At 45.1% G+C, this 27510-nt stretch overlaps 1 protein-coding gene across 1 annotated transcript in view; it reads left to right on the plus strand.

Moving 5' to 3' along the window:
- The first annotated feature begins 1516 nt into the window (after nt 1-1516).
- Nucleotides 1517-27510, plus strand: part of emid1 (EMI domain containing 1) — a 49709-nt gene continuing 23715 nt past the window's right edge. Inside the window, exons 1-3 of the mRNA XM_061071701.1 lie at nt 1517-1677; nt 9428-9541; nt 10415-10518. Of these exons, the coding sequence (XP_060927684.1) occupies nt 1517-1677; nt 9428-9541; nt 10415-10518 (379 nt within the window). The remainder of the gene's footprint in view (nt 1678-9427; nt 9542-10414; nt 10519-27510) is intronic.

The raw sequence follows: 27510 nt of genomic DNA on the forward strand, positions 1-27510 counted from the left end.
CCTCATTTGAGATCCTCATCATGCTTGTCATAACAGTATTGTGCAGGCCCAAAGAGCCCAGTGGTAGAGTACTGGTATGACAATCATAAAGAGTGAGGATTGCAACCAATCACAGGAGGGGGTGACTTATGTTCCCCTGCTGAAAAGAGGGACAGAATGGTGTGTTGCTTAAGTCTCTACCACTTTATATGAGTGAACAGATCACTGAACTACACAGACAATGGGCAATGGTGCTCTTTTTGTTTGAACTATAAAAGGGAAGGGACTCGTGGAAGTAGGAGACAAATGAGAGATACGTGGGGGGGGGAGAATAAATCCTCTCGATGGAACAAACCCCGTCCCCCTCCTCAGAGGTCGAATTATTTTCAGCTGCTTGTGGGATTTACATGAACCCTACACTGCTCCAGTTCCTGCTCTGCACCAAACGGCCTCATAAAATGCCAAGGGTGCCCTGAAACAAAAAACTCTGGCACCCCCCCAATCCTAGTTTCCTTTTATTGTGATTGAGAGCAGGTGTGCTCACTCAGTCACACATTTGCTTCCCCCTCTCTCACCAGCTGAGAGCCTCACCAGTTCTCTCTGCAGCCCACAGCATCACAGCAGGTGAAACCTGCAGCTCAGCTCTGGGCCCTGAGAGCTGGAGTCATCCCCAAACCACAGGTCAACAGGTCGGCCTGAGTTCTCAGCTGCAGGGCCAGATATTTAGTTTGAAGCAGGAGCAGCTTTGTGGTTAATGAATCCAAACCTGCATGTCCCCAATGCACAGGTAGAGAGATGATACTGTCACCTGACACTTATGGATGGATGATGGATGGATGGATGAATGGATGCATAGAAGGATGTGTGGGTAGATAGATGGATAGATTTGTTTTATATCCCCTCCTGTTAAAAACAAACCGCAGTTCCTCATCTCAGGCTCAGCTCCAGTGATTTCATAAGAACCTCTGAGAAGCTGCAGCTCATAATTCGTTTGGAACCAATGCCGTGCGTAACGTGCCGTCGCCTTCAGCGCGCATTGTCCTCAGCGAGAGGTGGAAACTGGGGAGGTTGGAAAAAAGGAGAGAAGACCCAGCAGGCTGCGCTTTTCAAAGGACCCGAGGAGACTATAAAAGCGGTGTCATGCCCGCTGCTGCAGAGGCAGGCAGAGCAGGGAGAGGAGGACGCAAACGCACACGCACACACTCACTGTGCGCAAGCTTTACAAACTGCAGATCTGTGTTATAGGCAAACGGGAGGCGGGGGTTTCAGTGGTGGCATTTTCCTCCGGCGCCCTCAGGATTTAACAAAAGCGCATTTTTACGCACGAACTTGTGCCAGAAGTCGTGTGTCAACTTAACTGCGCGTTTTCCTGCGTGGTGAATAGGATGCGTGTGTTCTCCTGCCGACCCGCTGCTGTTTGACACGTTCCCCCCGAGAGCTGGATCCGTTCCCCGGTCTGTTTTCTCACCGGGGGAAGTTGGGCTCGTCATAGAAAAAACTTTTTCCTCTTGGCCGTTCGGCCGTGTATGCCACGGGAATGGGAGCGCGCCAACGGGAGAGCGTGTCCGCGCTTTGCAGGAGAAGTTTGCTGTGCACGGTTCTGCTGCTGTGGATCAGCGCGGCCGCGGACGGGACCTGGAAGACGGGACTTTACAAGACCTACTCTGCAGCCTCCCACACCTCCGTCTACCAGAAGAGGTAAAGAAAGCATCCAGTACTCGTGCTGCCATATACCTTCACACTGTTCTGGATGTGAATCCTGACTCATGTCCTGTTACATGCACACAAACCGTCTTTATTGCTTCACATGTTTCAATGCTCTTTATTTCTTAAAAATAGCCACATTACCTTGGGCTCTCCCTCATCCACCTGATGGACACAAAGAACATAGACACAATTTGACTTAAATAACTATTCTCAACTTGATCCTTAAATATTCTGTTCTAAGCACTTCAAATGAGGTTATGATTTCATTAATTGTTTTTTTGGTAGTAGGATTATGCACGAGTTTTTTCACCTTTTTTGACAGTTTTACGGTTTTACCCAGAAATAATTCATAGATCTTCATGTAAAGAATGTGGTGATCAATATCTATGAGTCTGTGCAATTTGGTGCAATTTGATTGACTTTAAGTGGACTGTTGGGCCATGGTGGAGTTTACAGAAGTTAATCTTCCAAAAAGAGATATAGAAAAAAAGGAACTTCACTGAATCTCTACATCCCATCACAGTACCATCATCCATTAATAACAATAAATGAAAATAAAGAAATAATGAAATGAAATGAATGAATAAAATATAAGTGGATCAGGTTTGGCTCAGAGAGTATCCTGAAGTAAGTAGTAGGCCCTTATGTTTAGCTTGTATCTGTCCTGACAGTGTGTGTTTGACCCCAGCAGCCCTTTAATGCATGCCTCTGCAGAGTTACTCCCATCTCCATCCATCTAGCAGCTCCTATTGTCTTCCTGACACTTGGTTTCCTTTTTCCTGTGCTGGCAGCACACATGGCTCTGCTGACTCCCATTGTCTTCCCAGCTCACCCACGTTTCTCTGTGAGGCTCCTGAGAGCACCTCTGCCGGCTCTTAACCCAGCGGCAGCAGCAGCAACATCTGCTGCTCCTAGAGAACCTGTGTGGATCCCAGGGGGCATCCTGAATTTGTCAATGAGTTTGTCATGCTCATCTACTACAGTGCACAGGAAAGGTCACTGAATGAAAGGGGGGTTCAGACAGACTCGTTAAAAAAAACGTATGTTAAAGGAGACAATCGTGAGACTAAACACAGACAAGAGCATCACCCAGCTCTGCTTCCCTCCTGCACAGGGCCAGTGTTTAGCTCGGAGACCAGCCAGTGCTTAGTGATGAGAGGAGGTTTACCTTGGTGCAAATATTTATGCTGTCAGGCCTTGAGTGAGTGAGTGAGTGTGTGTGCGTGTGTATGTGAGTGTGTGTGGGCTAAGCCTGGTCCTGGAGCCTGCATGAGACCCCCTACCCCTCTGAGGAGGCCCCCCTCTCCTGGGTGTGTCCAGGTGGCTTTCAGCGCTCCCTGCAGCCTCGCTCCACCGGCTCACATCACCTCAACCACTCAGCTCCCCCTGTCACTCCCAGCCAGAGGTTTGTGGAACGTGTTTACTAAACACAGGCAGCTGGGACTCCACTGCATCTGGGCTTGTTTTGGGAAGGGGAGGTGAGTTTACAGTCGGCTCGCCGCTGTTTGTGTGCGCCAGAGGAGGAATGGCAGGGATGTGACAGAGAGGAAGCTGCTGTGGGTTGTGAGTCAACCCCCCAGTCCAGAGGCGGAGAGGTCAGCGGGTTCGAGGTGACACCAGAGGAGCTGGAAGCCTCGATCCACCTGCTGTGTGGCCCGATCTGGGAGAGCTGCCGTTTATGGTGTGTCAACAAAGCCGGTGGCCGAGGGACTTCAGACAACAGGAGGCTCTCATCGGCATTAACAACTTGACATTCAATGTCAGAGACTTAACTTGTCATTGTGGCTCAGGCACTTGAAAGGAAATAAATATTCATTTTAGAAAACTGGGGGAAAGGATTCTGTCACAAAAACCTTCCCTGTGAACATCCTCCCATACCTGCCTGTCTTCACACAGTGATTACCCAAATCAAAGGGGATTAACAGCTCCTGAGTAATTCCTGGACTGTAGCGCTCGCTCTGTGGAGGAGCTGATAAAGTGTTCGTTCACCCTTGGCGTTCTTAACGACTATATGAGCTCAGTTGGATGAGGGGTTACTGAGGTAGCTGCTTCTTTACTTTTTGTCTCGCCCACTTCTTTATCCTCCCTCAGAGGACTTGTCATGGTCTGACAGGCAGTCTGAGCCCTGTGGCCGCCCTCATTCCTCACCCATCTTAACCATATCCACATTTTCTCTAAGCATGGGAATGAAGACGAACGATTCCACTCGGCTGGGTCCTGAGTGGCTTAAAACTGGCTTTGGATTTGACTGCTTAGGCAACTTCACTTTATGTTTGTTCAGGTAACTTGTTCATGCAGGATATGAGAAGCTCCCAGTTGTACAGATACATGATTTGAGATGATTGGTGAGATGATTTCCAGCATTGGGGATTATTCGTACACAGCAAGACCATACATCAGTGAGGAGCTGCAACGATTAATTGATTAGAAACCAAAACTAATCTGCAACTATTTCATTGATAGATTAATTTGAGTCGCTGTTAAAGCAAAACAAATTTCAAATAAGATTACATGATGGTAACAGAGTGGCGGGACAAAACTAGAATGGCACTCAGTAGAGCTCATATCTCTATCTCAAGTCTAAACATGCCTGATTTGTTTTGATTAAGATTCTATGAATTGTTCTCTGAGAAATCAATACAAATCTCTGAAACAAATGCCTACAATGCTCTCACAATGTTAAAGAAAGTGATTAAAATAAAAAAAATCTTCCACCAAGTTTCCTGCAAGTCTTAGTTTTTGATTAATTATGCTGACATACAAACAAACAAATGGACAGCGGTGAAAACATTGACTGAGTGAATAAGACCTTATAAGACAACACCTTGCACTCTTTTCTTTGTTTATTTTCTGATTTTTTATACACCAAACAGTTCATCAAATTGATTTGTTTGTTTATCAGCAGGATTACACAAAAACAACAAATGGATTTCCACAAAACTTGCTGGAAGGATGTGGTTCGAATCAGGGAAGAACCTAATCAATTTTGGCACAGATCTGGGTGAGGGGTCAGGGATCAGGTCAGGGATCCAGGAATTCTTTTATCACTTTCTTTAAAGTTTTAAGATTGGGTGTTTTTCGACATTTTACAGGTTTCCCACAGCACATTTAGGGAACTAATTTCTGTGAGTGTGGGAAATTTGCTGCAGCTTTGAATTTTTTGGGCCTTGAAGGAGGTACCCGCTTGACTGAGTGATTGTTAAAGGTTTCTCTAAGGGTTAAGACTGAATTGTGATTTGATTTTCTCAAATTTCATTAAATAAATGATGAATCGAGAAATGAATCATCAGTTTCAGTCCTGCCCCAGTGTCTCAGTCACACTCTGCAAGTGACACGTTTTGCAGAGTCTCATTCATGATGACCAGAGCAGGTGTTTACTGCCTCAGACACTTAAAGATGCACGTACCCGTTACTCACATTGACGCACTTAAAGCTCACAGGTGCCCAGGCCTGAAAGCTCAAAACAGACAAAGACAAATGAGAGTTTTTGTCCTGCTCCTGTGCGGCTGCTGTGAAGAGTCACTTAGCCTTGACCTTCAAGGCCTCACCGAGGTGCTTCATGGTCTTCACTGTCCTCCGCTGAAGAAAAACACAGCACAGCCTTGAACCCGCAGCTCCGTATCCCACCAGCACTAATCTGCTCTATTATCTTACTTCATAATTCTTCAAATGCAAACCCAACATAGCTCTTGTCAGATGGATTTTTCATTTTCTGTCACACTTCATTTCACGCTGCTCTGTCATAGGCTCCTCTGGTTCTTTCTGCTCTCCCTAAAAGCTGCAGATTAGGACTCCAGGAATGTCGTATCCCTCTCTCTTCATTAATTCCACAGTGGCTCTACTCTCTGTCTTTTTTCCCGCTTTGTCTTTTGTTGTTGCAGCACATTTATCTTACGCCTCTTCTTCCCCCCGCGGGACCAACACTGCTTCATAGTTGTCCATCTTTTCACTTCCCTTTTCCCATGGGAAGCTCCCTTATCTGACCTTTATGAAAAAATGACCTATCCTCTCCTCCTCCTCTTTTCTCCTCCTCTTCTCTACTCTCATCCCCTCTCCTCTCCTCTCCTCTCCTCCCCTTTCTCCCCTCTCCTCTCCTCTGGTCGTGTGCCACATCTCTTTTGTCCTTTGTTCCCCCCAAGTATTTTGCCAACAGACAGAGATCTACAGAAATTCCTCAAGATTCATATCCATCCTGCATTTCAAACATTTCTCTGACTGTCCGGCCCTCCTCCCACAGAACATGAATGGATGGGTGGAAGGAAAGGGAGTTACTGAGATTTTCATTTTTATTTTTTTTGCCCTCGTCAGCCCTCTTGTGAGTTCACACGGCTCAACTCCCAGCTCCTTCCTCCCCACACAGTCTGCTGCTGAAAGTGCACCAACTCCAGTGCACCAGTAGTGTGATCATGAATGACTGCACAGAAAGCAGGGCACGATGAGGGCATGCTCAGTAACCAGAATACACCACATAAGCCTTTTGACAAGTTCACAAGCTCTCTGTCAGCATTTGCAATCATTTACTCTTCAGCAAAGTTTTTTTTGTTGCTCTCCAGCGTTTTACTGTCTTGGCGTCCGTGGCGTTGAGGAACAGATGGGCCAAAGCTGTGATTTTTCCGTCCCTTTAAAATCGTGGATTTCTGTCTTAACTGTTGGCTGTTGATATGTGTGACTCTGGGAGATGGTTGAAGATTTATTTAGCTTGGGTCCGGCAATTCAGTGTGTGCCATGTGTGCTTAGAGACCTGATACTCACCGAGGGCCCGCGTTGGTTCCTTTGCCAGGGAAACAGCACGATGCCTCTGGGTTTCACACTTCATAACACAGGGGCGCCTGCAGTAAGAAGAAGGTGTTGACTAGGAAACATTTGACAGTTAGAGACTGGGCGCACCATGCACCTGCGTTGCTTTATTATCATTTCAATACTCAATAGTCCATTGTGAAGCAGTTCTCAGGAACAATATGAGTGGAATTGTTGCTTCAGGGCTCTGTAATAAGACGGATATTTAATATTCAGCCTTTTACATCCCAGAGGTGATAATGGTGTGACCTGTGCCCGCAGGTAATACCAGGAATACAACATCATCTCCGACCTCTTTGCAGTGAAAGAAAGTATTGTTAGAGCTGCCTTGTAATTATCTTGACTCAGCTTTAGCAAGTTATGTAGTTAATGCAGGTATTGGTTGCAAAGCCATCTGGGAAACGGTGAAGTCTGTAATGCCAGCTGCTTTTGTTCTTTTATTCACTGCAGCAGTAGCGGCGGTGGTTGGCATTTCCTCTTTGGTAATTGCATAAGTACAATGCAAAGAGAGAGGGGGAGACCATAAACCTCAATTCACTTCCCTCCTCTTACCCCCTGGTGACTGTCTTAGCTTTCCCAGGTGAAACGTCTTCTCGGCCTGGGAACCTCCGATGTTAGTCTGCAGGGTGGTGGTGAGGAGTTGGTACCCAGTGTCCAGCTCCACCTGACCACAGCTCCTTCAGGGTTTGAATTTTACAAACCAATAACACCAACAATCAGAGCAGGTCTTTCTGGACAAGGGACAGAAACCAGATCATATAAATCTGTGTTTGTTGCCGTATGGCTGAGGAATAAATATACATATATATATATATTTAGATGACATGTGTGGCAGATTAATTGCCCACTCACTTTTCTAGACAAATATTTGAGTAATTCAAACTGTGTTTGCAGATTTCCTTTGACTTGTTAGTGGGATATATTGTCTCGGGCTGTTTTCACACCTGAAAGAACCAATGACTGAATCAAGGTTCATTGGTTATTGTTACATCATGTTCACTCAGTTTTGGTTTCACATTGCAATTTCATGAACTCTTAGCAGGACACACCTACGTCCTGTCATCATCATGTTCGTGTGCTGCGTCTCCCTTCACTTGACATCGATCCTCTCACTCTCTCAGTTTCAGCCTTTTTAAGCCTGTTTTTCAACTTGGCTCATTTAACCAAATTACAATGCAATAGTTCATATCCTCTTCTCCAGATGTTCTACAGGAACTAATTCTTACTTTTCTTGTCATTATTTTTCTCCTTTTATTCTTTAATGGGTAACAAGCTTTCGTCAACTTCAAGTGAAAGGTCTGAACCATCCTAAAAAGTTTTTTCACTGCATCAAACTAGTAATGATTAAGTTTGATTCAGACCAAGACCAACTCTTTTTGTTGGTCCTTTTGTCCCGATCACGGTCTGAGACACATTTCATACATGCTGTGTACGCCAGCGTGATCAAATCACATGATGTGTCTTGTGTTTTTTGTTGAATATATTTTGATGTGTTATGTTAAAGTGAAATATTTAGGTAATGTTGTGTGGAAAACATTGTACCTTGTGAAATACAAAGCAAGGTTACTAGACTTTTAAAAATGCCCAAAATAACCCAGGACTCAGGGCGAAGGTGCAGAACAAAGAAGAGAGTTCTGAAGCCACTGATAGAATCAGGTGGTCTTTATTTATTTATCTGTATCTTATCTGGGAGAGACACATTGTGAAAAAGTACCAGTAAGTGCAGTCATACACAGACGTTTCTCAGAGCTTCAGGTTTGTGTGTGTGCGGCCACTGCAACATGTGCAGATTGTTAATGTGAGGTGGTTCTGGGCTGCTCGGCATCCTCCGCCTTTGGCACTTTCCTTTATTGTAAACTGCTCACACACACACACACACACACACACACACATGGTCTCACATATTGACAAACAGCCCTCCCTCTCTTTTACACACATTGGCAGTGGAACACACAAAGTGCAGTTTTGTGCTACAAGCCACAACAAGCCCCCTTTGTAGTTTCGACTTAGAGCCCCCTTTCCATACATCTTATTGATTGTGTAAACACAGCCTATAGTAATGGTTCTCCTTGTTTCTCCTCCAACATACCCATACGAATTAATACTAATCAGGGTATATTTTGTTTTCCATGTATTAAAGCCGTTCAGAGGGATGAGATGAAACCTGCCTCTCGTGCTAAACTTTGGTCATCTCCTCCATTACTCATTTGTGGTGCTTTTAGCCTCATGGTTTCACAAATGTGGAGAAAGGAGGAGAATATATCGATTTTTTTTCTCCTAGAGTTTGTGGCCGTAGGTGAGCACACATGACCCTGCCTGCTCTAAGTGTTCATATCCTCGCTATCAGATCTCTGACCTTTCCATGAGCAGGTCAGGCTCTTAACAGCCTCAGTGAATCCTCATAATGTCTCGCAGGTCCTCTGTGGAAAGCGAGTGGACTCATGACCCAACATTAACCGGTGATAAAAAGCTTTAATCCCCCTACGAGACCTCGTCTTCCTCTGTGCTCCCTCCAGCGAGACTTTACCTCCCCTGTAAGCCAAGTGCAAACGGATGTGTGTTGACCGAGGAGACGCTGCAATGTAAATACTGCCCACAATGCACTCCTGCAAATCTCGCGGCTGATAAAAAACTGTGTAAACACCATAAAGAAGTTTCAAAACAAAAGGGTGGGGAAACGGGAGAGAAGAATCAGATCCCACAAGGAGACAACAGAGCATTGACTGTGACTGCATGGATTATTTACTTTTATGAGAGTGCTGTAGTGTGAGTGCACTTGTCTGAAGGTGTTTATAAAATATACACGGTTCTCCCTTGAATTATTTACTTTGAAAATGGGCTTTTATTCCCTCTGTGTCTAAGAATAACAAATTGATGCTGCTGCTGTTGTTTTATTCTCAACTCCCCGGATTGCTGACTTCCTCTCCCTTTTTTCTCCCGTCAGGAACTGGTGTCCTCATACGGTCACCAAGACAGTGACGTGCCAGGTGCAGAACGGGACACTTCTCCAGCGAGTCTACCAGACATGCCGCTGGCCACAGGGATGTACGGGAGGGAGGTGAGGAGGCCAACGGAATGTACCACTAATGCATTGACATACCACTGAGATGTGAACACTCAAACGAGGGGGAAACAACCTTAAAACACCTAAAACCTTATGTGTGATTACAACCCTTTCAGGGTTTTATATTTTGCACCTGTAAAAAAACTTTAACCAAAGAGGAGATAAAAATAACAAACCAATGTTCTACAACAATTTTTCTTTGTTTTGTGGCTTGAAGTGTGTTCTCTTAGCTTCACTGTATCGCCGTTTTCAGACATGACCTCTAGAAGTAATAGAGAATAACAGTTCTGACGCGTTCACACTATCAGTAACTCTCCAGGGTGTTGAGGCAGAACATTACTTATAAATTCAGCTGTAGACATTTTGTTTACAACATCGTCAGCCTTTATTCCCTAAATCTTGTTGTAATACATGAGATGTAATACTAGACGAACATGTCCACTTGTAAAAGTCTTTAGTAGCTGATAGCAAATAGCTTTTTTCTACCAGTATATTTGTGTCCTTCTACAGTCCCACTTGCTCTTGTTGAAATCTCCGTTCTCTACGAATCCTCCAAATAATCTTTTGCTGCATTCTCACATGGACTGATTCAGACAATATTCAACGTTTTCACTTGGGGGCTGGCAGGGAAAAACTTAGGAGGATCCCTCGGCATCGGACAGTCACGCTCTCACATATATCACCTCTGCAGATAATATCAGGAAGTTATCCGGAATTCAGTGCATGTCTGATAGCAGCTGAAGTGACTCCAGTTCATGCCACAGTCAAGTCATATTGTTAAGACCGAATTTAAGGGCGATTGAGTCATAAAAAACACCTGCATCATCATCCGAAAGCCACCCTGAGAGTTTGTGTCTCTTTTTGCAGCTACAGGACCGTTGTTAGACCTTCCTACAAAGTTGTGTACCGCACAGTGACGTCTCTGGAGTGGAAATGCTGTCCAGGATTCAGCGGCGCTGCCTGTGAAGAAGGTAAGTCAGGAGAGAAGCAGGGTTTTCATGGATTTGCAGACACGTTGGACTCTCACAGGGGGCTAACAATGTAATCTATGACCAAGAAATGGTTCAGAGGAAGAAGTTACCTCAAAATGGTTCAGTCTTCTGTCCTCCCTCCACTTCCTGTCTTTCCATTACCTCATTTTATCACTCTTTACATCTTTCAGTTTATTCATTTACCACCATCTGCATCGCTCGCTTTTGCGTTGCCGTCTTACAGCCTGCCGCTGTGCCTTCCAATACACGTGTACAAGTAATACTTATAAACAGGAGTGATTCCCATTAGGTTTACATAAGGCTGCCTCTGTCTTTAAAATGAAGTTAAGAAACAAGATCCCTCAGCGTCTTCGGGGTGAGTCAGCTTCCCTTCACTTTATTAATCAGTTTTAATGTGCTCCTTCTAAGAGTCAGTGCGAGGGTTGATTCTTTTGTGTGGTTGGATTGGAGTTTTATGGTCCAGCTGCAACCCGGCTCTCATCCCCTGCTCGTACCGACTGTTGTTTTCATTTTTCAACTACAGTAGCTGCCCACCGCACACACGCACACATACGCACACACACGCACACAGTGTGTAATGACTTCCCCTGGCACTGGCCCCCGGGTCTCAGCAGTCTGGGGAGAAGGGTGGAGCGTCTGTTTATGCCGGGACCCAGGACTTGACTGGGTGTAACATAAATCACCGGGCTTTGCGAGACAAAGGACAATAAATGTTTACAGTAGTTACGAGTGGTCAACTTGCTGTGGTGCTGAAAGCAGAGGCCGTTTTTCTCTTTAATGCTCTCCGTCCTCGGTGAGCTGAGAACAACTCTCAGCCGCCTGTCGTGTGCTTCACTGTGGCCTCAACTGGAGAAATGGGTCCAATTCTCCCACTTGTTTTCACACGACACACACATCAGGACTGCGTGAATATGGTGGTTGTCTCAGACCTTCCTCTCTCTCAAAGTCAAGCACAAACCAGACTTTGCTTAACAAAGAGAGAGGAACACACAGTCAAACATGGGAGGGAATTATCCAATTAAGTTGTTGCTGGAGGAGATTCCCCTCCGGTTGTCATGGCATTGGGGGGCTGACGGGCAGGGATGCTGCTGGGATTAGCCACTTATGGGAGCGTCATTACGGGTGGCTCAGATCACAGGCAGCGCTGAGTGGAAGTGACAGGTCCCATTCACGGGGGCCTTCACTCTCCGGCACCATGGATGCTATCCAGGGCCACCGGCGCTTTGTTCTGTGCCTGCCGCGTGAGCCGAACCTCTTGCCAGCGCAGAACCTGATATCCCGCTGCTGTCGGCCTCATTCGGCGCTTAAAGGAGAAATAAAATCTTGCCACACGGGCAAAGTTGGAAACAGGATTGTGCATAAATCTGTTGCTGTGGTGTTGCAAAGTGAAGTTAAAGCTGCGTTCACGGTTCAGTGGGTGCAAGTTTTAAATCCAGGGTCTTAATACCTGTGTGTGGCTCCATCTGTAAATCTCTACACATTTCTTTGCAGATTTTCAGACGGCTCTAAGCACTTGTTTGACCTTGAATATGCTCAGACTGTGGAAAATGTGTATGATCCGTTCATTTACTGCTGCTCCACTTTAACTTCCACGGTTCTCTCACCAGTCCACCTCCAAAGCCCCTGGCCATGTCTGACTCCCAAGGCCGCTGTGCTTTACAGCAGATCTCAATAACATCCATTTCCAGCAGGACTCTGGGGCTGAGGCTGCGTTAAGGTGCAAGGGAGGGAAAGGAAGTGCGTTATAAACCCAGAGCATGTTTATTGGTGCGCTTACATTTTAAATGGAGATGAGAGAGTTGTTTTCTCTTGTGTCCCTCTGTCCTCACCCGTCCGCCTGCCAGCCGACAGGTCACCATCTGTAAATCAACAGGTCCAGTCTAAACCTAAGATAACGTGTCTCTGTTTAAATGTTGGAATCGTGCGTTTCCAGACACAAAGCAGCAGATATAAATGAGAGAACTTTATGGGAAGAGATCAGGCCGTTCTGTCATCCAGTCGCACTCCTGTGAGGATTTTGTTGGCCTCTCGTGTTCAAATTTAAGGCTTCAAAAGTAAAACATGACATCACACTCAGGCTGATAAACAAAGGTTCTCAAGCAGAGTCCAAGCAGAGTAAGATAACACTGCATCAGACAGGCACCTTTCACATTCACTCTCATTTTTGGCAGGAATTCCAGGCCAATGGTGTAATTACTGAGTCCTAATTGTTTTCTATGAGGTTTGGGAGATATTGTCCTACTTCTGGACCTGGAACACAATGGGCTTTATCTCTGATTGAGCCTGAGAAGAAAAAAAGAGCTAAGTATTTGCAGATGTAGGCACTTTCATTGGCTGCCAGAATAAGAGATTTAATGTATGCTTGGTTGGCTTTGGCATTTCCAAGTAAGTAAATGCTTGTTTTCAGATGGGATATCCCAACTTACGTTACACTAAACACAAATATCAAAATTACATATCAAGAGAATATCGAATGTAACATTAAAATATAAGATTATTAAATTGGAGCTGTCCCATATACAGGCTACATCAGAATCCACATATAGTACAGCAGTGAAATGTGATTGCACACTCAGCAGTCTTGGAAATCTATAACATTCATTTGCATTTTGCCCCCCCTCTTTTGACGGCGTCTTAAATGTATGAGGATGACACTAGTTGACAGTTGACATCACAGCCCTGATTTTATTTACGGAGGAAGGCACTTAAAAGAAAATACGGCTGGGGCTTATCACAGGAGGGGGGCTGCCATGCAGCAAAACATGTGGGGGGGGGGACGTAGACTTGAATTAGCACGGCTGTCAAAACTCTGCCGCGGGGGGTCCCCATCAAGCCGTATCTCGCAGCCAAGCGGAGGCTGCGGTTTTTGGGCTGCAATTACGGTGTGGCTGGGAGGCAGAGGCGCGCTGTCTGTAATAAGCCGCAGAAATGTAATCTGTGTTTTCACAGCTCAGCGCAGCTTATCACAGGCCTACACGCTAAACCCCACGCTTTAAACATCAGTCGGCTGCAGCTTGCCATTAGCGAAGGAAGAGTGGGAGTGCACGGACGTCGGTGCATGTGTCTGTCTGACTGCCAGAATGAACATGTGGGTGGGAGAGAGAGGTGTTGAGGATTTGTACAGTCAAGGATGCAGCTGTTCACTGTGATTAGCTGCTTTAATGGCGGCACAGCTTCAGCTGTGAGTGGAGGGACCCCAGCCGGAGGTCAGAGAGGATGGGGCTGAACCGGAGCAGGTGACCTCCACTCCCACTCCTCTTAGACGGAGCCGCACACATCAGTCACCTTTACATTCAGCCCACCTCTTTTCTCTCAGCAGCATTTCTGGTTTCCCCTCTGTTTGCATTGGCAGATGTTAAAAATGCGAGTCTCTCTTTCTCCAGCTCATTCACAAAAAACAGATTTGATGTAGCAGCATTCACACACCCGCTGCATTTATGCATTCAGGAGAGGAGAGTTGCAAAGACACAGAAAATGCATGCATACATGCAGGGAGGGAGGTGGGCTGCAGCGAGCGTGCACAAAAAGCTACAGCAGCTGATATTCATGCACAAATGCTGAGCCCAAATTGGAAGCAGATGAAGTTAAGGCGAACTGGGCAGAGGGCCCCAGATGAGATTAGACATGGGAGCGTCCAGGCCTTTTGAGCCCACGCTGCTCCTCTCAGGGGAACTGTCATAATAGCCATTAATTAACAAATAACACCACTGAAAATACCGACATAAACTAAAATTATGTAAACCAAACAATGGAGGAAAGTTTTCTTCTTCTTCTTCTTCTTCTTCTTCTTCTTCTTCTTCTTCTTCTTCTTCTTCTTCTTCTTCTTCTTCTTCTTCTTCTTCTTCTTCTTCTTCTTCTTCTTCTTCTTCTTCTTCTTCTTCTTCTTCTTCTTCTTCTTCTCCTGTCTGCCTCTCCTTCGTACTGTCTTGCTCTTATGCAAGCATGTGCTGGTATGTGCATCAGGATTATGAAAAATCCCCAAATTATACTTCGTAGAAGGGTTCAGGTTTTTAAATTGGAATATATACTAATAATTATGATAATATTATTATGACATTATTTTGAAATGTTCCATGCAAACCACATACAGGGCACACACTGAGCAGCAGGAGCATTTCAGACTGTGGAATAAAAATGATGGGGTCACAAGGATTATAATTATAACTCCCTGTGTCTTTAAAGTTCATGTTTTTCCAGCAAAGCCAAGTTCAGTCAGATGTACATATTTATAAGATTGTAAATTGTATCTATCATAAGTTGCTTTTTATTTCTGTGCTATTGAGCCTATACATTAGGAGCCACATTTGGTTTAATGCTTTACGCTCCATTTCCTGACCTGTACCTTCTGGTGTTTAGTCTGTTAAATCTGAAATAAATGGACGTGAACGTCAAGAAACACAGATGCATATTCTTTCGCTGAACTTTTTTCTTTCTCTTTTTTTCTAGTCTCATATATGCTTAACCTTGAATCTGAGTTAAGTTTTATGTTTCTGGCTCCTGGACTGGAAATGCCTCTTCTGCTTACTGATTTATTTATCATTTCCCCAAACTTCCCCCGGGGAGAGCATTCAAAACAATTTTTCCTGCAGTCTGAGAGAAATGAGGTGTACCAGCTGCGCAGTGCAACAACAACTTTAAAGCCTGAAATAGACACACACACACACACACACACACACACACACACACACACACACACACACACACACACACCCAAGCCCTGGCAGCTGGAGTGTTCTTCTGTCCCCAATAAAGATGAGGCCTTTCCCTTCACCCGGTGCCTGACTAAGTGGACTGCTGCGCTGAACGCGTGACCCACAAACAGACAGGCTCTTCACAGCCCGACAGGTCACGCAATCATGAGCAGAGGGAAGAAAGACAAGGCCAAGTGAACTGGTAACAGCGCTTTTATCATGTGGAGAGATAAAGACGAGCCGTTAAAATCCTGGCCTTTTTTAAATCCTCCTCACGAGCACGAGGTGTGGGCGCTATCTCCTCTCGCTCATCTCTGATCCACTCAGCGACTGAACTTCTTTAACCTGTCTGCTCGCTGCCCTTCAGCATATCACCATCTCTCAGCTGGCAGGTATAGAGTGGCAGGAGGGAGGCACTGTGCGGGACAACACAGCACCACTGTCTCAAGGTAGAAGGTAATGAAGCATATTTGGTGTTGTGACGTCAGCGCAGAGACAATGGCAGTATTGATGGAGCTGGTGCGCTCTGGATCCTGTAGGTTCCATACTGCTGTGATGAGTTCAATGGTCCCAGTAGCTGCTGGCTGGCCCCATCAAATGCAAGTCACCATCTCAATAATCTATCAGAAATCAGGTCACCTGTACACTTATATTCTTATTCTAACCTAATCTTTATTTAGCTTCATACAACTGTACAGTGTGTTTTTTTTCTGTAGCAATTGATTATTGGCATTAGTATTAACTTGAGATCTATCGTATTGTTGAACTGATTTAATTTTTTTATTTTATTGATGGTTTTAAAGACAAAGTACGCACGCAAATCTTTATGGCACATTTCCTTCCAGGTGGACGCGCAATGTGCTGCACAGATTGTGAGCTACCACAGAAGTAGAAGCCACAAAACCATGAGGAAAAATATGTTTTTAGTTTATACAGTAGTGTTGAAGCACATGTAACATCATCATGGACTCTAAAACATGTTAAAGCTTAAAGGCATGTCTCCACTTTCAGCCTCTAATCTACAACAAAGAATACTGCAATACTGTCCAAGTTGTCTTCATAAACCAGGCCACATGTGAAAAATGTGTTCCGAAGACTATTTGATTAATCGTTTTGTCAATGCAATGGTGATGGATTAACGTGTCTTGTTTACTGCAACCCAAACATCCAAAACTTGTTCCATTTAGTTCCATTTGAAACAGAGAGAAACAGCAAATTATCAAACTGGAGAAGTTGAACCCGTCACATGTAAATAATGAAGTGATTATCAGTTGTTGCTGACTGATTTTCCCTCATTTGGTTAAGAAGAAGTTAAACTCTCCAGAAATCCATCCATCCATTATCTCTATCGCTTATCCTGCCGGGGGCTGGCGCCTTCTTCTCCAAAAAATAACCCCAGTCATGAGAGTCCCCTGTAAAACCCCTCATGTCTCCTTCTTGACGCCAACTCATTCCCAGTTCTATCCACATTCAGAACCACAAACGCATCAACACACAATGAAAACTGTTGCTTTTAGGTCAGAGGTTCTTCTGTCCCACTGTATCAGTCTGTGGTTTCTGCCTCCTCCCAGTAGTCCTGATGAGCGAGCTGCTCATTTGTCTCTGTTATGAGTTCATAAACATATACAACACCACATAAAAGGCGCTCCAGTGTTGTGGCTCCGTGGGTGGGGATTTCATGAAGCTTTGAGCTCCTCCACTCCCATGTACACCAAACCACAAACAGACCACCACATCACAGAGATCTTGCCGTGGTGTGTTGTGGTGACATCATTTACGGCCTCACATATCACAGACCTCCCAAACATCCTCCAGTCTCAGTTTCTCCGCCATTAAAGGCTGCACTTTTGGATAAGGTGCAGGATTCAAAAGTAGTTGCCCCTGTCTGACTCTTGAGCTCCACTTTGAGCTGGTCTTTGCATATATTTCCATTTGCTCATGTAGTTGATACCGTGCTCGGCGGGCATGAGGGGAGTGGTGCTGATGGTTGTGATTAGTTCTGGACTGAAGACGAGAGTGGAGAGGAGGTTTGGAGGAACGGGACCGGCACTCGGTCTAATTAGAGACATGCCTGGTCGGCTTTAAGAGCTCAAACCTGACAGGGGAGCAGGCATTTCCCTCAAGGAGCTGATCACCTTGACCAAAGAGAAATGACCTCACCTGACTGGCTGGAAGAGGAAAACAGAGGAGGATAATGGAGCTGGCCTCTGGAGATGAAATGATATGTAAAGCCGAAGCCATACACAGCTGGCACCTTAAGCTGAAGAGATCTAAGTGTCACAGACGAGCAGATATTGCAAGACTCCACAGTTATCAAACTTCAAGTCAAAGTCGTACATTCAACTCCAACGGCAGGAAACCAGAATTGGATTTGAGTTTCAGTTAAGCCCAGGACCTAGAGCCTAGACTGCAGTGAGCCTCAGATACAGACCAATCCACAGACACACTGATGTCTGTTCAAGTGTTTTAGATATTAGATATTTGATGTAAAGAAAATGGGGTGAAACCTCATGATTGACGCTGAGACTCTCTCACAATTGGTCGAGCGTGTGCATGGAAGAAACCTCACAACCGAGGCTCTGTCACCCGATCACTACTGCACAGACTCTGGCTCCAAATGTGCAAGATGGCAGAGTTTGAATCCAGGATATTTTAGCTTCATTAGTGGGAGGAAGTGGAGATGCACCGTCCATTTTTATATACGGTCTGTGGTCCAAAAACGGATTCCTGAATGGCATGTAAGCTAATGGTGAAGCATATGAATCAAAAGTTGTAAAATAAGTCACACAAGAGTTTATAGAAGGCTTTGAGTGGAACATCGGCTTTTCTGTTATTACTTTTTGACCTAGTCATGGAAATTCAGTCATCCAGTTGTTATTCACCTGATCTGGTAGAAAGCTTGTTTTAATTTTGTAATGGATTCAAAAGAATAACAAAATTAAGTAACCAGGAAGTCAGCAAAGCAAAGCAGGAGACCAGGGCTGTGTTTCACAGAAAGACTGTGTATGTGTGCAGATGTTTACTTTGCGGTAGTCGAGCGTGTCAGACGAGCATCATTTAGAAAACACCTTTCTCCCTGCATCGTCTGGGGTGACGTCTCGTCCACTTACCTGCAGCGCTCAGACTCTCCCAGCGTGGCGAGGCACTGTCTGGCCCAGTCTTCTTGTTTGCGGGAGACACACAGCTCATTGAGATCATCTGAGGGGCACCGAGTCGGAGTGGGAGCAGGAAGTGTAGCATGCATCAGCGGCCCAGGTCCAGTGTGGTTGCGGCAGCGCTGGTGTGGCTGGTGCGGCAGTGTCGGGGGCTCCGAGCCAGAGAGGCCCGGGGAGGTGGGCTCATTAACAACAGGACGTACCCCTGAACCTCTAAACCCAGGCCTGCATTCCGTCCGCTCCAGTGCCCCCTGGGACTTGTCCGGGGGGGGCTTTAACAGCCCCGGTGTTGTGGTTGGAGCCTCGCCACAGCCAGAGCTGAGCTGTGCATGACGACTCCCCCCCCCCCGTTTCAATCAGGACCATAAATACAGTCCAGAGAGAGTGTCTGTGTGTTCCTGTTTCCTCAGGTGTTTATGGCTCTCTCACTCATTCATGCCGAGCTCACAGCCGGGGCCTGGCAGCAAACAAACACGCACACCCGCACACCAAAAACACCTGCCGCCACAAAGCACAGACACATATATCAAGTTTGTACAGACAGACAATAACGTTTACATTTCTGCACCAGACATGATTCGACAGAACCAGTGAGCCGAATTTGCTGGTTCGCTGTCATTAGTCGACTTGATGAAGGACAAAGACGCCTGCTCCCTGTCTCTGTGTCCGCTCATCCTGCATATCAGTTACATGTGTGCCTCTATGACAGACAGACTGACAGGGCAGTAACTCACTACTGTGCCAGAGTCAGAGCTCTTTCTGCTGCCGTCATTGACTGCAGGTCGAAGGACAGAGGATGATGTCATGGAGCGTTTATTTCTATTGGCTGCCCTCCACCTTGTCTTCCTACAGCTCTGTCTCACCTTCTGGGGCCGGCATGTGGCCCCATGAGGCCATGTCTGCTCAGCTCTGTGGAGACACTGGGGCTATAAGCCATGATTCCACAATCAAAACTCCAAACTTTTAAAGTTCTGTTGCAATCCTGTACTTCAATGGCAATTGTGTTAGTGTGGATTTATATTATTGGGTCATATTTTGGCAAAGTAATCATTCCATTCCTTTGTCTATACTGCTTGTTTTTTCGAGGGTCACAAGGGGCTGCAGTCGTAGACTATTTATAAAGATGGACGACTTGACAGTTTAAGTGAAGCCAAGCTTCTCAATTGCTTTCAGTCTATTTGTGGGACAAAACAGCTCTTTGAAGATATGAGCTTTGGTTTTAGGAAATTGTAAAATGCTCTATACCAGGCAGGTAGTGTACTACAAACAACACACAACTACTTTTGTAGGAAAAGTATAGGTTTGTAGTTTTTACCATGAAAGAAAGAACAGTATAAGTCTGTCTGACATTAGGTAAATACTGATACTGATATGTCAGAAACAACAGTCGTACTCCTCAGGGTGCAGACCTCTAAATCAAGGCCTGCACGCAAATTGGCCTCTCTGAGCCTCTTTCAGAATGGTTACCCTCTCTGGACATCCCCCCATCATTACATCCTATTTACAAAAGACCAAAAGGATTATTCTCAGTTAATGCGTTTTATATGAACTCTTCACTTTGCCTGTGTAAACCTAGCTACTCGAGTAAACAGAGCCCCATTGAAGCAGAGATACTAAATCTGCGAGCAGATGGATTCTCGTCCCCGAGACAAAGTAGAGAATTACAGTTTGTCCTGAAGTCCGAGCTCGGCTCTCGCCCCCTTTCATCCCTCTGGCCTGGCTCGGAGGCCGGGATAATCTATGGGGCTCGCCCATAGATGGAGGGAGAGATGAGCGTGTAAAACGAGAACGGCTGCACTAGTGAAACTGTGGCACGGCTCCAGTGGCACACGTTTCCCCCCAAGTGCTGCCAGTAGGAAAGACAACAAGAGCGAGAATGAGAAGAGGAGTAGTTTCTCTTTCTCTCCTGTTGTCATAAGCTGACAGTTGCAAAGAAATGAGATGGTACTGTTGTTTTAAGCCAGAGCGAGGAAATATATTACATGGGGAAATAGAGAGCGGGAGAAATGGAGGGTTTTCTTAACTGGAAAGGTCTGTTCATGTTACTGTGAAAAGGACAAGGAACAGATTGAAGCAATAATCCTGATGAGCATCGTTCATACTTTCTCTGTGAGCCATAACCACAATGTTCTTTTTGAAGTAATTTATCTTTTCACAATGTAACTGAATTTTAGAAATAAAATTAGATTTGAGGCTGCTAAGGTTTTGTATGCTCTGCCTGGCGCTCTCACGGTCCGCGCACCGCTGCCCCCTGGGTGTGGGTGGGTAGCCATAGGGACGCCAAAGGGGTGAAAGGGCAGAGGGTTGAGGGGCGCAGGGTTTGTGCTTTGCTGCAGAAGAATGGCAAGTATTGTTCCTTAAGTGGCAGCACTGTATCAAGACTATCATAGGAAATTTCTTGACACACTTGTTTGGCGTCGGTCTTAAATTTCAGGGACACTTCAGAGCTGCATGTTGCGAGCTGGTCATGCTAAGGCAGCACAATGTCTTCCTTTTAGCGCCCGGGTATCAGTAAATCAAAAGAGGATAATTGAGAGCAATTTGTGTCTTTTTTCTGTAGTTTTGTGGTGTAACTGTCCTCTGTCCCCTTGGTGTCTCTTCATCTAAATGAGGTAAGAGACACACTGACCTGCCAGGTCCACTCATGATGACCTCTGGAGTCTCAACCTCCCACCAAGACTTTCACTGTAGATGTGTGTTTGGGATGTGTCGGGCCTCACACACTCCCTGATCCTCATCGGGACAGGAGAGGGCACGCTGGGAGATGAATTACAAACACTGCTCAGGATCATTCATCCATCAGAGCAGCTCCTCTGGCCAAGCTGGAATTCCTTTCCCCTGGCTGCACCTGACAGTGCAGAAACCTTAGCCCGAGCCGCCGCCAGTTCGCTTTTTGTTCCAGAAGTGCAGCTGAGTTTGCTGGAACTTTTCAGGAGGTTTTCAGTCAAGTACGAGGCAGTTTTCTGTCAGCAGCCGTCAACCGTGGAAGAGCCTGAAGGATCCATGTGAGAGCCCGAGCACGGCCGGAGCATTGATCAACAGAAATTTGACTACTCACTGAATAGAGATGGTTTTTCATTCAGTTTTATGGAATTTTTTTAGACAAATTGCAGTCTACAAAAGACAAAAACACATGGATCAAATATTCATGCACCAGAAAACAAACTTTTAGTGAAGCAAACACACAAATTACACACATTAGTCCACATCATAAAGTCTATATAAAGATGGACGTTGCATCTCCACTTCCTCCCACTATCCAGAAGCTAGTCCTGCTGATGAACGCACTCGAACCAATCGCGAGCCAGTCTCAGCTGTCAATCATGACGTTTCAACCAGTTTTTAAAGCATCAAATATCTAGTTAAAACCAAACTGCTTAAAACAGTTAACACATAAGAACTACCTAAATGAAGGGAACAATCTTTCAGAATTTTTTATTTTAACTGAACTTTTTAGATTGTGTATGTCCCATCCACTTACATGGATAAAGCAGCGTTTATAACCTATATACTGCAGCCAGCCACTAGAGGGTGATTGAGACACTGTAGCTTTACATTAGGGGAACTCTTATGTCGTCCATCTTTGTATCCAGTCTATGGGACATGCAAAGGTAACTACACAATACAGAAATGCAAATGTGTAAATGTCAAACATATATATATATATATATACATATTGTACTCATGACATCTGAAAATGTCTTTTGAATTGAACTGTGGATGTTGAAAGAGGTGTGATGTGTAATGTGGTAGAGTTCACTCTGCACAGGGCGTGGGAAGAGAGACGCACTGATAGGCCAAGGAATGCTCGGCTTGGAGGTCCAGGTTCAAGCCATAGAGTGAACACCTTATCTTCCATATTCCAAGATGAAGAACCTCCCGGAGTTGTTGCTCGTTTTTTTTCTGGCTGTGCAGTGTGAGTGAGTGAGTGATGATTGGTTTACGATAACAAGTAGCTCTCTCCGGGTTTTCACCCTCGTAACTTTACAGAAATAGCGACTTAAGTGCTAAAACAGCATCAAATAAATGTTCCGCTTGTCTTTACAGAGTCTTTACATCTCACTGCCGAATGACGTCATGTGTAATTCTGAAGCTTTCATTGAGATTTAAATTTAAATGCTTTTATTTTTTATGGCGGTCTGGTGTATAGTTTTATGTAGATGGATGTATAATGAGTTTTAAAGGCTGAATCGCTCTAAATTGTCACTTGTGATATTTACAGCTCTCATAAATAGTTAAACATTCGGCAGATGAAACAGAAAACAGTCTCCTAAGTCAGCACACTTATCCTCCGCGTTTCATGTGTCGATGGTAAAACTTGATGTCTCAGTAGTGACTTTATGAATCAATTAAAACACAATGCAGAGAGGGTGGGTGAGAGTCTTCAGAGGTGCCGGTGATGGTTTGCATCTTGAAGCCCTCAAGAAGCTGCTGCTCTGTGCTTTTAACCTCTGTCTGTTTTCTGCTACTATGAGAGGAGGAGATAAAGAGGGAGCACACTCCTTCTCTCTCTCTCTCTCTCTCTCCATACCAAGCATTTTGATATACTGTGCTTTAGATGTGTTTGGGCTGCGAGTCAGACAGTGGGACGCATCCATCCAGTTTTTACTACAGCATTTAAATGTCTGGAGAGATCAGGTCAATCTCAGCCAAGACCTCCACGTCTGCTCCGAAGCACAACTCACACTGCCAGACCTCAGCGATGACGAGGGGAGGACAGAGAAGATACACGCATCACGTTTGGACTTCACACACACACACACACACACACACACACACACACGGGGGATGTGTTTAGTTGAGACAGGCCAGATGTTTTATCTGGGTGTGTATGTGTCGGAGCGCTGCACTCACTCTGACGGAGGGGTGTTAATGTCCGTGGCTCGGCACGCTGCCACGACTGCTGTGACTGGGACCGCTCAGATAAAAGACACCACGCTGACTATGGGGGGGTGGAGGCGGGGTCTCACCTGCACATGATTTAGATTAGAAACAGAATACGAGACCCCGAACAGGATAAGTCTTTCTCTCTTCTCTCTTGTGAGACACTTTCTGAAATGCGATAACCAAAACTTTATCTTCAGCTTCTCTGCTGGTCAATATATGATCACTCATCCCTAAATCACTGTTATACTGGTGTAATGTTTATATAGTTACTGAAATAGAAAGAAAAAACATTGATATGATGATAATTACTGTGGTGCTACAGTAATGAGATTAAAAGGCCAAAAAATGAAATCACACATAAATCATAAATCAGTATTACGTTTGAATCAGTCTAATTTAGTGATGTTGTAGTGTCAACATCTAAACATCATTTATTCCTTCTTCCGACTTTTTAAATATTGTTTGATCACTTTTAATATATAAATTAAATAAGGTGTTGTTTTTCTTGGATGAATCATCAAGCTAAATCCAGTTGCTTTACCTTGCGTGTGTGAATATCTGTGTTATTTCTAAGACTAACACACTAACACTTGTGCTCTGTAAACTTCAGATGGACCTTTCTTTGCTCTTTTCATTTTATTGACAAAACAATCCTTCGTTCACCCAACCATGAAAAGTAATTATTTACAGCCTCATTCTTTTAGAGGCACAGCCTAAGAAAACATTGCTCTTACTGAAGTGTCTACTGTGGACTTCTTGAAGTTTTCCCTTTGGTCGATCAGCACTTTCTTACAGTGTGGGAGTGAGGGAGTGCAGGCAAGGCCGTTATTGAGAAACTTTCTGAATGCCGGCGAGGAGGAGTTTGAAGGCGAGCCTGTGTTCCTTTGTAATGCGGCGCTGAGATTAGGGCCACATCCACCACGTCAGCCCCTGCTGGAGCCCCCCAGGGTCGGCCGGCCCCTGTCGACCCCAAACTGTGATCACACGGCCTGTTTTATTGGCCGACAGGAGCGACATGATTGATGGCTCTGCATTGTTAGCTTCTCGTTCGGCCTGTTGTTTCTCCGTGCTGTAAAGGCATTGACGGTTCTGCTACGTTTTGATGTGTTTCCCAACTCCTCTGATCCTGTAATCTGCTTCCACTCCCCTGCATGTGTGTGCTTTCATCCTCGTGTGAGTGTATTCACACAGTCAGCTCCATCTGCGGGCATGTTGTGTTCAAGCACCTTTCAGAGATAAGACCCTCACTCGCTTTTGACTTGCAGCAGGAGTAGAGGATGAGGGAGTTAAAAAATGCTGTGAATAGAAGTGTTTGCTTCTATCTCCCTTTGTTTCCCCTTTTCATCTCCTGTTCGTATCTTTATTCCTTTTTCATGTGTGCCAGTAGTTTGCTCATCTTCCTCTCTGAGTCATCTCTAGCACAGGGCAGTAAATTGCACTGTGGGAGAGTTCTCTGGGTCCCCATCACGATATTCAGCCAGCGAGCGATGGCGAAAGGATGTCACATTAACACTGGAGCACTCCATCAGCATCTCAGCCTTGGCAGAGACACGAGCTGGACACAGAATCACAGAGAGCTTCCCTCAACTGAATCATCCAGTGTTGTGGCCAAAAAACAAGAGAAATCCCACATCTGCTCTTCAACACAGAGCATTCACTCTGCAGATGAAACTTACAATAACTTCAGGTAAAACAACGTTTACATCAATCAGTGCTGCTGAACTTGTATCATATAGAGCTACAAGTACAATTATTTTGTTGATTCGCGGTATGAAGGCATGTTGATGCTAAAAAAAAATTGTTAGGAACAATCAAGTCAGAAAATGATGCATATTTTGTAACAAATAAGATTAGAGACTTAATCTACAGCTTATTTAGATCAACCCATCATGTTTAATCGTATGTATGAATGACAGCCCACAAGCAGGGTATCTATCACCCCTCTTATTCGTTTCATTCATTCATGTATTTTTGGGGAACGGCCTCTGTCATATACTTCTCATTCTTACGCAATCATGTGTGAATGCCCTTTGTTTGGTATGTGGTTTTATATTTATTTAACTTTTTTAAATTCTTTCTTTCATGGCACCCAATGTCAATATTCTTTGTAGTGTGTATGATGTATGATGACCACAATGAACACCGCAAGCCATAATGTCTACTTTGGAAGTATCGGTAAAGTTGTGCCAGACAACTTTCGTCTCTTCTCTTCTCTTTTCTTTTCCTGTCTTGTCTTTTGCTCTTGTACCAAACTCTCCAGGACCCCGACTTGGAGACCGAGTTGTAGAAAAACACCCACTCTCCACACTGTCTGTGATTTTATCGTCTGCTCCTCTGCTCTGGATGCCCCTCTTTAGTTTATCATCCCTTTGTGGAGCACACAGAGCATGTGTGATTATCTCCAATGGTGCAAAACACAAACAAAGCCCCCATGTGTAGGGGGGCCCACTTTAGCTCTGTCTGTCAGAGGAAGCCGACGTGAGACAGAACCACATGTTGGAGTAACGCTGCCCAGACCCGAGGTGTCGTCACTGGGTTTGGGTGTGTAGGTGGGGGGGCTGCCTTCGCTCCAGACAGGGCTGAGATAGAAAACGTAGATGCAACAAAGACATCCATGACATGCTCAAAGGTCTTTCATGGATGATAACCTTCCATCTGTACTGACAGAACAAAGAGCGGGAATATGACATCAAGATAACGCACTGCAGCTTAAGTGGCGTGCCCACACAATCTATTATTTTTTGTTTTGTTTTCCGGACCATTCCTGTCATGATTATGTTTATCTGCCGGGTGCTCAAATCCTCTGAAGGTAATTTTGTTTATTTCCTAGGAAGTTTCCAAAACATGGCGGACGTCAGTGTTTGTGATCAGGATTGAGATGCTGAAGATAGCTTTGCTGCACACAGATTAGCCTTTGGAAGTCCTACGAGCTATTTTTAGTGTCATTCAGCACCTGATCTGTGTGTGTTGGTGTGAGTTTTCTCCCTGAATCCTGCACACGCACAGACACACACATTTCTCATTAATTTCTGTGTATATTTGAGGATCTGCTCTGTTTACTCTTCGTGCGCCCAGAGGATCTCGCTGTGTTAATCCTGCCGCTGTATCTCTGACAGAGGAGCAGAGCTCAGAGCTCTTTACAATCTCTGTGTATTTGTCTTGCTCTGAGCTATTTTGGTTATTCAAATACTTAACACATTGTAGTGTCATGATTGAAGTCTCTCTGCACTTCCTCTGGATTATAGAAGACCTCCTGTTTCTCCTTCCAGGGTAAAGGTCAGACGCTGTGTGCGTGTGTGGAGGTCACTGCAGATCAGTCGTCATGTTTGTTTTGACTGTCCTCTGTTTAACTGGATCTAAGTTTAGCCGGTGTAAAGCCTGCAGTGCCGAGCACGTGATGAGAGAAATGAAGTCCAGATTGCTGCACATGCATGTTTCATTGATGTCTTCCTCATGAAAGGTTCATTATACTGTGTAAACTGTATAGGCAAGACAGGGGAAACCCAAAGTTAATATGAGCTTTATTGTGTGATTTACATTTTGTGTTTTTTTAACCTCGGTGAGCCGGGGTGCGGCATATCTGCATTAATGCTGGAGTTAAAGCCTCACCTCCTGCAGGCCAGCCATCAATCAGCACAGTGCGGGTTAGCCCTGTGCTGGATTAGTACAGGTTTGACCCGACCAGGTGTGTGCGACCTGTGTCAGCGTCTCGCGTCTCACCCGAGGTGTTGTGTTCCCCGATGCCTCCCTCTGACTCCACCTGAGTCAAGGCTCGCTGTTCCACAAGCTATCACCCACGAACCCAAAAAGCCCAATCAGCTTTGATCCTGCCCCGCGGCCCCTGGAAGTAAGTGGGGTCTAATCCCCAGAAAGCCTCAGCAAGACACAGAGGAATGCCTGGCACACAGCACTCCATTCACCCAGGGATTAGACTGAAAGGAGCTCAGCTTCACACAGTCATTTACTCCACTCACTGTGTGGGAGTTTATATACATATGTGTGGGTTTGTGGTGTGTACGTGCGTATGTGCATCTATGCAAATTCTGCGTGCGCGCATGCAAACAAAGTGGATAAAACGATCTTAAAACCTCTAGAGGACTTTGCTAACGCTGCCAGAAATTTAGGTCATATCAGGCTAAATGCTAATTAGCCGCTTTTGCAATCAGCTCTTTGATACTTTGCTCTAAAATACATATTAAAGAAAACCTGCATTTAAACTGGGGTTTGGTGACAAAAGA

This window comes from Limanda limanda, chromosome 5 (assembly GCF_963576545.1).
Source record: "Limanda limanda chromosome 5, fLimLim1.1, whole genome shotgun sequence".
Taxonomy (NCBI): Eukaryota; Metazoa; Chordata; class Actinopteri; order Pleuronectiformes; family Pleuronectidae; genus Limanda; species Limanda limanda.